The sequence below is a fragment of the Squalius cephalus genome, assembly GCF_949319135.1.
Source record: "Squalius cephalus genome assembly, chromosome: 10".
NCBI classification, from domain to species: domain Eukaryota; kingdom Metazoa; phylum Chordata; class Actinopteri; order Cypriniformes; family Leuciscidae; genus Squalius; species Squalius cephalus.
In genome coordinates, this window is record NC_137131.1 from 42,806,903 (window position 1) to 42,819,402 (window position 12,500).

Sequence of the window (12,500 nt, forward strand, 5' to 3'; positions counted from 1 at the left end):
GAACATTTAAAAAAAATTTAGCCTTTTATGTTCAAACCGGAGTCAGACAATGATGGAGAGACTCGAGAAGAAGTGACAACATGTAGAAGCAACAGGACATTTCTGAATGGTTAGTTGATGAATTTATGTTGCTTATGTGTAGTTATCTTCTAGTCATTGATTAGCATATTCTGTCTTGATAATCTATAAATCACGTTCCCGGGGGGCGGGGTTCATGTAAATTCTAGGGTTGGTGATGTCACTAACCCGGGAGGAATGTGGTGTAGTCCCTATCAGCCGTTTGTTGTAGTACTTAAAAAGCGATTTCTGTAAAAGCAAATATCTCCCTTTGCTTTGAACTTTGAGCGTCGTAACTTTGCAGATGTTGTTTATGCTCAAACAGCAACATTACACACTAACTAAAGATAGAAAAGTAAAATCATAATCAACCACCCCTTTAAACAATATATCATTAATTATTATGTTCTCAGTAATGAGAATGAGATTATTGTGCATGTCAGGAGGTTTGCGTCTGAAATGTGTCCTGGGTTCACTTGAATCTGGGCTAGTCTTCACTGGCCACAGTGGTTTAGTCCTGATGTGTGTGTGTGTGTGTGTGTGTGTGTGTGTGTGTGTGTGTGTGTGTGTGTGTGTGTGTGTGTGTGTGTGTGTGTGTGTGTGTGTGTGTGTGTGTGTGTGTGTGTGTGTGTGTGTGTGTGTGTGTGTGTGTGTGTGTGTGTGTGTGTGTGTGTGTGTGTGTGTCTCTCTCTGCAGGTTCGAGCGTGAACAGGCTCTGGTCCAGGAAGAGTTGGCCCGGATCGCCCATCGAGAGAGAGAGACAGCGATGGGAGACGACATGAGAGAGAGAGCAAACACACACCAGGACCTGCAGAAAACACACACCCTGGTGAGACACTCTTCTTCTGTCTCTGCTACACATACTAGCTGTGTTTCCAATCAAAGCTGTGAATTTAACTTGTGCACAAAATTGGAATATCGCATAAAACATTTGCGAATAAGCAGTGTTTCCATCCCATGTGTTCAAGAGAACAAAATCATCACTTCCTGGGAAATTAGTGCAAATTATCAGTAATAAAACTGTAAGTTTCTGCAATCGGCTCTTTTTCCCTCCATCATAAACGAGTGTCTCGAGCGTCAGACGAAACACAGTAACCGCTGTCGTGTTCTCTAGCGTTCGGATGCTGGTGTTCGGGAACACACTCGTGTGTGTGAGACGCTTCTGGAGGGAATTACACCAAATTATCCTGATCACACACTTCGACTCCGGCGTTTCAGAAACACCAAACCAACATTAGAGACGCTGCGACGCCATTGGTCCACTGGTTACTCCAGTTATCCAATCACAGCCGACACTGAGGGAAACTCACATGAGTTTATTGTTGCACATCGAATGATTTATTCGGTAAATGTGTTTCCATCGTAGTTTATGCGCACGTCTTCTTATCGGATTCAAAATTAAACTCATTAACGCAGTCAATATATGTGCATTTGTAGAGTTTATGCACATCTTATCGTTTCTGGACAGTGTTTTTTATGCAATATCCCAAAATGCACATAAAAATAAGTGGATGGAAACAGTACTCTGACACAAGTATCTTAACAAGTTTTATTTCAGCAAATAATTTCTGATTTCACAAAGGATATTATATATTATATGATGAACTTTCAAGTAAATATTCTGTGTCTCAAATTTTGTGTTTGTTTTCTCAGATATTTGTTTTGCATTTATCGTGATCAGTTGATTTCACAGTCCTCGGAATTCACATTTGCATGCTTTGTTTCATTAAACTCATTTTTGATTTTTAAAAATAGATTTTATCTAAACATTAAAGTCATGTTTAAGTCCCACAAACACAAATAATTCAAGTGTTTTGGAGAAGCATAAAGCATTATCATCTCCAGCTAGATCTTGTGTTAGTGTGCACTAGATGGCAGCAGTGGCGTTTGATTTCATATTGCTGTTTGAGGCCATGCTTGACATTTAATCACAGTCATTTATAATCACCAGGCTTCATTAATAAATTATAAACTTTTTTTTTTTGCTTACAATATTTTATTTTTGCACTCTCTCTCTTTCAGTTAATTTTCTGTCAGCTGAAAAAGTCATAATAAAACGTTTAGTTATAACATACAGTCATAATTGCCATTATCAATTAGCCTGGTTAAAACCAGACCATTCTCAGTAGTAACTGAGTTATGGTCTGGCAAAGCTTCATTAATAACTAATTTCCAAAGGGGCGTCACCAGCGGACGTCGCTCAAATGCCTCTGGGCGCAATTGGATAGACCTAAAACCAATCAGAGCGATCATCATCGTGTAAAGCCATATGCTGTGTCCCAATTCGCCTAAGTTACACTACGCCATAAAAGTATGTACTCTTTTTGTGAAGAAAATGTATTTACTTTTAGGCAAGCTTTGGGACATACTACTTCCTGTCACGTAAACTGCCCTGTCAATCATCTTGTCACAGTTAAAATCCTCTATTAAATCTAATTTAATTTGTAAAGAAATGTAGTAGCACGTTCATCTGCCAGTGGGTCTTTCATGGAGACTGTCCTCATGTGTTTGCAATTTGAATATAATAATGCATTTAAAAGTTGCTGCGCTTCACCAACAGACGTCGCTCAAATGCCTCTGGGCGCAATTGGATAGACCTAAAACCAATCAGAGGGATCGTCATTGTCTAAAGCCCGCCCCAACGTTTCTGACTGGTGCCGCAATTTCGACGGATTAGAAACGGGCTTGAATGAGCTCTTTGCCAGACTACTTGCAGAGCAAATCAAAATTTGTCGGAAGTTGTCTGGGTTTTCCCAGGCTAATTATCAATATGTCAAAATTATGAGATAAAAAGCTGAAATTATTACATACTGTATTTTATGTCATAATTTTGTTTTGTTTTTATCTCATCACTTACTCATATTTATGACTTCTTAACCCTTTAACTGACCCACCAAGAAAAAGGCATTTGAAAAAAAATATTGTTTGCATTTCTCATGTCACTCGTCACACACTCATTGTATTTTTTTTTTTCAACACATTCCATAATTTTTTAAATATCGGCCTCTACCAAATGTTTATATGTCAATTTATGGTAAAGTACTGGAATTCATACACATACTATGAAAATCAGAAAATATGACCTATAATACTAATTTATTTTAAAAAAAAATTGTGTATTGAATCTTCTTTATTTATTAAAGTTTACCATTAAATATTTCAGGTTTTCATTTTAACACAGGAAATGATATGTTTTCTTGTTTTTTAACAATAAACAAAAATAAATAACACAAATAACTAAAAGTAACAAAGTCAAAGACAATACATTCTTTATGCATTCAAAAACGAAAATGAATAATAATAAAAAATAGCAAAAGATAGTAATATAATAGGCTTTTATGTTTCAAGAAACACGCCATCAAGTGTGGTAGTGCAACACGATTTTCATCATCAGGAGCATCATCTTCATCCAGGGTGAAGACTAAAACATTTCTGTTTAATTATTTTTCTTAATATTTTCATAATAATTTCATAATGTATTTTGTGAAGACAGAGTGTGTTTGTACATGTGTGCTGATGAGAGATATGGGATGAGCTTTATGAGCAGAGATGTTCCACTGATGATGATACTTCAGTTGGCACGAAGGAAAGGAATGTTTCAACTGATGCAAATGTACCACAAATGTATACACTGAGGATAGTCCCTTAATGTGGAAAGTGGATTGTACCATGTGTATACATGAGGTCATGGGCATCGGAACCATTGTATATGGGTAGGACAAGACCCACCCACTTTTCAAGACCAATGATATGGACCCACTCACTTTTACCGTCGCTAATTCAAAGCATATGTCTGTTCACTCTTCAGTCACTTGTCAGTCAAATCCATTCCACTTGAGGAATGCCCTAATAAATGAAACTCCATTCCGCGTTTTAGCTACAGCCTTGATTTCCACGCTGCTGCTCAAATCCATTCCACTAGGCTTAGGCTATTACAAACCCTTACTTTTCAGGCTAGACGAGCCAATGCGCATGTGCTGTCCTAAGCGCGAGTCTCAGGTTCCTATGGACATACGAGCAGAGACGGCAATTAACGCGCTGTTTGATTTGTGATCGTGCTGTGCTTAAATTCTATTCATTCGAGTATATATTGTACAAAGCTTAAATAATTTAAATATACATACAATAATATACAATATCATATCGTAGAACATGTATATGATGCAGTAGCCTATTTGAGTTGATATTACTCTTGCCAAGCTCTGATTTCTGAGAGATGCACGCGTAGACAGATTTGCGCTCGTTTCATTTTTACTCTCACTCATTCACTTCACTCATTATTGCATAGAGATTTCGGGAACTTCAGGAACACCCCTAATCTACTCCAGTAAAAAAAAAATTGGAGGATGACCCACCCACATTTGTCTTGCTTCCGACGCCCATGCATGAGGTATACATTACGTTTTAAACATAAGCAACATGTTTTTCTACCTTACAAGGAAGTTGTAAGTCCCTCAGTGGTGTATATAAGCTCAATCCTTACTGTACTGACTCAGAGAAACATAGAGGCATGACGGGGTGAGAGAGGAAGGAGAAACACTGAGAAACATAAAGAGATGAGGGGGTGTGTGGGAGGAGAAACAGAGAAACCAATTACAGCTGGCATGATGGGGTGAGGGAATAAAGAAATGGAGAACAGAGAAATCTGGAATGAAGACCTCCTCACCTATAGCCTTATTCTGCTATGCCTGTTTCTCTCTGTCTGATACATGTACAAAATAATAAAGAAGAGGTCTCTTGGCAAAGTAACTGGTGTAGCTTCCGTGATTCAACCATAACAGGGGAAAGCATGATTTTCAAATCTATACAGTGACTCAAAAGAACGGTCACCAGCTCCCTCTTCTGGGACGGGGTGATAATCCGGATCATCAACATCACTGATATCAGCATCAGAGTCTCGGGGGTTTCTGGGACACGGGCCTGAAGAGTGTACGCGCGTTCTTGTACCATAGAAACTGTTCACATCCATCTAGTAATTATTAATTAATTAATTAATTATTAATTAAAAACAACAAACAAATAAATAACAATCTCTTAAATTTTTTGTAATGTTTAGTACACCAGCATTTGTCATTTAAGAAGTAATTGCCTCTGATAATTATGATTTCCACACATTAAGTCTATGAATTTATTATATTTACATAAAAAAATATCCAAAAGTGGCAAAAAAATACATACTTTTTTCGGTATATCAATGAAGAAATAACAACAGCTGTGTCATATTCGTAGCTATGAATGATCAGAAGTTTATATTTCTCAGCAAATAATCCATTCTGAAAACATCAGCTTAGCTTTTCTACGTTCACCATAATGTGACAAATCAACCGTTGAGCACTTTTTTGAAAAATTATTAAGAAACATACTTAAGTTTTTTCATGGCATATCTTAGAGCCCTTACTTTACAAAATTATGTTACCTGGTGCCATGAAAAAACTTTGTTTTTAATAATTTTCTCTTGCATTGTAATATGTCCAAAAAAAAAATGCTTACCTTGCAAAATGTCAGCAAGACCAGTTCACATGGCAGGAGTGATTTATTTGTTTCTGACATCCGTGTTAGAGGAAGTGTTGTGATGACGAGTGCTGTTGATGGACACTGTGACATCTACATCTCAACACTCCTCAGAGACGCTCATCAGCTTGAGTTGAGTTAGGGACTAAAATATAGTGACTCATAATGTGCTCCACCATTTGGCAGTTAAAGGGTGTCATAATTTTGACTTTTTAATCTCATAATTATGACTTCGTATGTTAGCATTTCAACTATTTCAATTATAATTATGATTTACGTAATCATTCTTTTTTTCTTGTGTGGCAGAAATGGACTTATTATTGCTCTCAGTTGCAATCTGTTGTTGGTGTTTCTCTGTCTTTGATTAAATCTTTCTGTCAGCTGAGGTTCTGATTATGATCATGTGTGCTAATCGTCAACGCATTAATTATTTTGAATTCTGTCCAAGTGTTTTTGTTCAATTTAAATTTGCAGAAATGATATCCAGTATAACCTTCTTTCTTTCTTTCTTTCTTTCTTTCTTTCTTTCTTTCTTTCTTTCTTTCTTTCTTTCTTTCTTTCTTTCTTTCTTTCTTTCTTTCTTTCTTTCTTTCTTTCTTTCTTTCTTTCTTTCCTGTAATATTTCTTCATTATGCTCTCGGTCAGCCAGATGAGTTGAGTGTTCGGGTAAGAAGCCGTCAGCTGTAAATCTCAGTTGTGTTTCACTGCATGTAAATAAAACGACAGATTCGTCTGTCGTGAAACACAATTTTCAACCGTTTTGATTTTCTCCATAATGATTGGATGGTGAAAAGTGTCTCTAAAATGGTGTCTCTGGTGGTTAAAATGAAAGGGATTGATTTTGTATTATTTTGCTAATATTATAGTATTTATTAATATTGTGAGTGAGTGAGTGTATATGTGTGCGTGTCTGTATAAGGGGCTGTGTTTGTGTGTGTGTGTGTGTGTGTGTCTGTGTGTGTGTCTGTGTCTGTGAGTGTGTGTGCGTGTCTCTGTGTGTGTGTGTTATTGCTACTGTAAGTCTTCCAAATATTTGTGTAGTTGATGTGAGGTGTGTGTTCTGTGTCTCGATCAGGCCCGACAGCTGAAGAAGAAAGAGAATGAGCTCAAACATCTCGAGCAGTTTTACAAGCAGCAGCTGCAGCTGATGGAGAAGAAGGTGTGTGTCCTTCACAAACACTCTGACGTTTTTAAGTCTGAAGACTCAGGCTGGTCCATGAATGAACTTTTGTTTCATCACATCATTTTCAACATATTTGTGGTGATATTCACTAAATGTGGCGTTCAGAAGTACAAACACAGACAGTGAAGAATCCACCAAACACACTGAATCTGAAACATTTCCACACACACACCTCTCGTGTCTTTGATGTTACTGTACACGCTTCAGGCTGAAGATGTTTGTTCTCTCTGATGTCTTCATGCTCATATTAAATATAGCATTTATAAATACAACTGTTTGCATGAATTCGATAACAGAGGTGGTGATTATACGGCGTCATCTGATTAGCGATATGCCACTTTAGTGTGTGTGTGTGTGTGTGTGTGTGTGTGTGTGTGTCATTTATTAATATTAACTGCTTGAAGGAAAGAGAGAAAGTTTAAACTTGTGTTTATTTAATGTGACTCCAGCAGAAATCACAGCAACTGAAGATAAAATTAATGAGTTTTATAAGAACTGAAATATAAAAGAATATGTTTATTTTATATCAAAAGAAATCTATGAACTCGTAAACCATAAACAGTGAGCCGAGAGCTGTAGAAGAACACATTTATTCAGCGCTGTAAAAAATGAAGTAGTTAAAAGCATCAGTATTGTTAATCAATCACTAGTTCATCTTAAATGTCCTGTGGTTTGACAAAGTATAAATATTCTGTGATCTTTCAGCTAGTATGGTTCATACAAACTCAAAAATGTTTTTTTAAATGGGTCATGAATTGAAAAATCTACATTTTCTTGATCGTTTGGAATTTTGTCACATTATGACGTCACATGATCGTCGTGCGACAAGAGACCGCCTCTGTTTATCAGCGAAAACGTACTCGGTTACTAACGTAACCTCGGTTCTCTCTAGAAGAGGGAACGAGTACTGTGTAATATCTTATGATAGGGGAAAATCTCTTTTCCGCGAGATATTGAAGCCAAAAATTATCCTTAATTTTGAAATAATGTAAAACGCGTTGCGGCAGCATGCAGACATAGGCAAGACGGCTCGCGCGCCCTTTGGCTGCCCTGCGGCAACTGCAGCAGCCTATCGAGAGAGGCCCCTCGTGACGTCAGATCCAATGAGGGCGCTTCGCGCCCACTGTGCCACGTCCCGCCGAAACGGGCATGGCTTGGGCCTATAAATACAGCTCGACAGGCTGATAGAATCTGTTTTTTCAACCAGAGCGTGATGCAGGCACAGCAAAGATACGCAGTACTCGTTCCCTCTTCTAGAGAGAACCTAGGTTACGTTAGTAACCGAGTACGTTCTCTTACGAGAGGTCTCTCATACTGCGTAATATCTTACGCTAGGGGAACACAGTGTAAAACGCCGTGCGTGCTGAGATCCAACACCAAAGTCCCAAGGGTAGGTGCCCGGGGCCCATATAGTGCATGATCACCAGGGACTCGCAGAGAGTCCGGGAAAGAGGGGCTAGAACAGCATCATTCCCGTAATATGTAGCGTCCTATAAGGAGCAAATTATATCAAAGTGTTCCACACAGTCAGGGCGAAAACTCGGCCTGGACTGATGAATATTTAAGGGTCTTACACTCTGCCCATAGTTATATAATCAATCAGCGAGCGGCGCTCAAGCAGTTTCAGTATTCTGAGTCGATAGCATCGGGGCAGACCATAGTGATTTATTAGACCGAAAGCAGCTTAGCCTGCCAGGCGGGAACCTCTAGGTTATAAAACCTTATAAATGTAGACGGGGAGGCCCAGCCGGTCGCCATACAGATATCTTGCAAGGCAATCCCGCTAGACCAAGCCCACGACGAGGCCATGCCTCTTGTGGAGTGCGCTCTGACACCTAACGGGCACTGCAGGCCCTTAGAAGTGTAAGCCAGCACTATAGCATCAACTATCCATCTGGATAAACTCTGTTTCGACGCAGCTAGTCCCTTAGAACGTCCGCTGAACGAAACAAAGATCTGCTCCGTCTGTCTGAAGACAGTCTAGCGGGACACATAAGCCCTTAATGCCCTGACCGGGCAAACAAAGGTCGCATCCTTTTCCTCATTAGAGACCGGCAGGGCCGACAGGGAAATCATCTGTGCCCTAAACGATGTGTTGAGGGATTTAGGAACATACCCGTGCCTTGGTTTGAGTATGACTTTCGAGTCATTTGGCCCAAATTCCATACACGTCGCGCTCACTGAGAGCGCTTGCAAGTCCCCTATACGCTTTACCGAAGCGAGAGCCAGAAGAAACACCGTCTTGAGAGACAGGTGTTTGATATCTATTGATTGGATTGGCTCGAATGGGGCACCTTTCATGGCTTCCAAAACCGTAGAAAGGTCCCACATAGGGACTGAGGGAGGTCTGGGAGGATTCAGCCTCTTAGCTCCTCTAAGGAAGCGGATGACCAGATCGTTCCTTCCAAGTGACTGGCCAAGCGTCGGTTTAGTAAACGCTGCTATGGCTGCCACGTAAACCTTGAGCGTGGATGGGGTTCTGCCCTTATCCAGTAGCTCTTGCAGGAAGGAGAGAACCTCTGTTACCCCACAGTCTGGGGGTGATATGGCACGAGCTGTGCACCAGCTAGAGAACACAGACCATTTTGAGGAGTAGAGCCGCCGCGTAGACTGGGCCCTAGCCTGCGTGATCGTGTTTAACACTCCCACCGGGAGGTTAGCGGGTACCCGTTGATGGCCCACGCATGTAGGGACCAAAGCTCTGGGCGAGGATGCCATATCGAGCCCTTGGCCTGAGAGAGGAGGTCCCTCCTCACTGGTATCGGCTATGGGGGAGTGCTTGTCAGCTGCATCAGAACTGGAAACCAAGCCTAGTTCTTCCAGAACGGAGCCACAAGTAGCACTGAGCATCCGTTTTCCCTGATCCGCTCTAATACTTGAGGCAGGAGCGTGACGGGGGGAAAAGCATAGAGCGGGCAGCGGGGCCAGACATGGGCCAGCGCATCCCTGCTCTTGGAGAAAAACTCCAGACAGTGAGCGTTTTCTTGAGACGCAAACAGGTTTACCTTCGCTCTGCCGAATGTCTTCCACAGCAGTTGGACTGTCTGCGGGTGTAGAGACCATTCCCCTGCCGGAACATTGTTTCTGGACAGTCTGTCTGGTCCTACGTTCAGGTGGCCTGGCACGTGCGCTGCTCTCAACGAGCGCAGATTGTGCTGAGCCCAGACCAAGAGGCGCTCCGTCAGCCTGTAAAGGTTTCGGGACCTGATACCTCCTTGGCGATTTATATAGGCCACCACCGACATGTTGTCCGAACTGACCAAGACGTGGTGTCCTTTTATCTGTGGACAAAAACACCTCAGCGCGTTGTCGACTGCCATCATCTCCAGGCAGTTTATGTGTAGGAGCCTTTCCCGTTCTGACCACTGGCCGAAGAACGGTCTGCCCTCGAGCAGCGCTCCCCATCCCGAGGTGGAGGCGTCCGTAGACACCACCTTCACACTCGAGGAAGTCCCCAGGCTTACACCTGACCGGTACCAGTCGGTCGCTCTCCAAGATTTCATTTAGCATTTTCTGAAACTTTCTGAGCGGGACTAAAGTGCCGCAGCAGAAGGATTTCGTCATGCCCTGAATATTCAGTGTGCGCTGTGGCGATAGCTGTGCTGTCATAGGCAGCTAGTCCAGTTCTGTGGCCAGAAAAGATATTTTCTGACTGGGAGACAGTGAACTCTTCGCCCAATTGACTTTGAGACCTAGATTCTCGAGATGTTCGAGTAATATGGTCCTGTGTTCTATGAGCTCTGAGTGTGATCGAGCTAGAATCAGCCAATCGTCCAAGTAGTTCAAAACTCGCATTCCCCGAAGTTTCAGGGGTGCAAGCGCCGCGTCCATGCACATCGTGAATGTACGGGGTGCTAGGGACAGGCCAAACGGAAGGACTGTGTATTGATATGCCTGGCCCTCGAAGGCGAATCTCAAAAATCGCCTGTGACGTGACGCTATTTGTATTTGGAAATACGCGTCCTTCAGATCTATTGACATAAACCAGTCCCCTTGGCGAATTTACGAGAGGATTTCCTGGTTGTGAGCATTCTGAACCGGCGTTTCGAAAGCACTTCGTTCAGCTGTCTTAGATCTAGAATGGGTCTGAGACCCCCGTCTTTTTTCGGTGCCAGAAAATATCTGCTGTATAGACCCCCTTCGCTCTGAGCTTGAGATAAAGGCTCTATGGCCCCTTTACTCAATAGTTTCGCTATTTCAGCTCGAAGTAGATGTGCTACTTCCTTTTCTACCGTAGTTTCGATTTGCGCCGCGTAACGGCGGGGACGTCGAGCAAACTGTAGCGAATAGCCTCTCTTTATAATGCTTAACACCTATTCTGATACCCCGGGGAGCTTTGCCCATGCACTCGCATGAATAGCTAGGGGTTGAATGAGATCTGGGCTCTGGCCGCGACATGGTGGCGACCGGAGAGCTTCGGTATGCTGTAACATAGACGCCGTGCTTGCAGCGTTCGAGGTGGGGGGCGTGCTGATCACAGCAGGCAGCCTGCCCGCGCTCGACTCTCCTATGGCGGCTTGCTGAGAGAGAGCGAGTGGGGCGAACCCCGTGGGGCTTGTCATGTCTGTGAGTGAATGTGGGCGCGTGACAGCGGGCACATTTACTACACTGAAAATACCGTCTGCTTGAGCTGACTGTATGTGCGTTGGTTTCGTTTTTACAGAAACCGTGAAACATGCAGTGTGTAGTGTTTGTGGGCACTGGGTCGTGGGCACATTCACTACATTTAATGCACAATCGACATGAGTCGATTTTATGTGTGCGAGCCCTGGAATGTGCCTGGCTGTGCTTGTGTGTAGGGATGAGCACTGCACTGTGGGCATTTTTACTACACTCATAACACCATCGGCCGTGGCCGGAATACCAGAAAATACACTCTTTATGAGATTTATCTGGGTCGCCGTAAAAACGGCGTTTGTGTGCAGGCAAACGGGCTGTGGTACTGGCTTGTTTTCTGCAGAATACACTGGAACAGTCGCATTTTCTGGAACTGAACGAGCGAGAAGTTTTGGTGGAAGTCTGGCCGCAGCGGGACTTGAACACTGTCGTTTTCCTAGGCGGGCTAGGAAGACTTTGAGGCCTCGGGCTTTATTTCGATCTTAGGCCAGGGCCCACGTGAAGGGGGGCGGCGGCCAGCAGAGCGAGAGCGTGGTCTCGGGTCCCGGGCCTGTCGACGCTGCGAAGCGGCGGCGGTGGGCTGTGGCTGGGAGCTTCGAGCAGACGGCTGATTTGAGCGGCCTGCTGCGGAACTGGAGCGCTTAGGCAGAAAGTGTTTCATGGCCTGTGACGTTTTCTGCACCTCAGCGAATCTATCCGTGAAATCCTTGACGGAAGATCCAAAGAGGCTGGCAGAAGAGATGGGGGTGTCGAGGAACACGGTGCACTCCGAGTCCGACATCTCGGAGAGCGTCAGCCATAAGTGTCTCTCCGCTACGGTGAGAGAGGCCATGCTCCGCACTATGGCCTGTGCGGCGGACTTAGTGGCGCGAAGAGTGCATAGTTGAAGTCGTGTGGCAAGCTTTTGATGGTAGTGCCGTCTTGGCACGCCGTCCAGCGGAGGGCTGGCAAAGATGGGCCACTACAGCTTCTTCCACAGGGGGAAGAGAATGGTACCCCTTGTCTTTAGCACCGTCCACCACGGAGAATGCTGTACGGCCTGCGCGAGCAGACGCATGAGCTCTGCTTCAATGCTGGCCCTTTTTCCAAGTCTTCTACGCTTTTTACATTACTTTTTATTTTGATTATCATT

General features: G+C 43.1%; 1 protein-coding gene across 2 annotated transcripts in view; it reads left to right on the top strand.

Annotated features, from left to right (window-relative positions):
• The window catches only part of chchd6b (coiled-coil-helix-coiled-coil-helix domain containing 6b), a 21,570-nt gene that overhangs the window by 4,083 nt on the left and 4,987 nt on the right, over nucleotides 1-12,500 (top strand). Inside the window, exons 4-6 of one of the 2 annotated variants that reach the window (XM_079882981.1) lie at nucleotides 754-886; nucleotides 6,214-6,234; nucleotides 6,644-6,727. In XM_079882981.1, the coding sequence (XP_079739107.1) occupies nucleotides 754-886; nucleotides 6,214-6,234; nucleotides 6,644-6,727 (238 nt within the window). The remainder of the gene's footprint in view (nucleotides 1-753; nucleotides 887-6,213; nucleotides 6,235-6,643; nucleotides 6,728-12,500) is intronic. The other variant, XM_079882982.1, reaches the window with a different exon arrangement.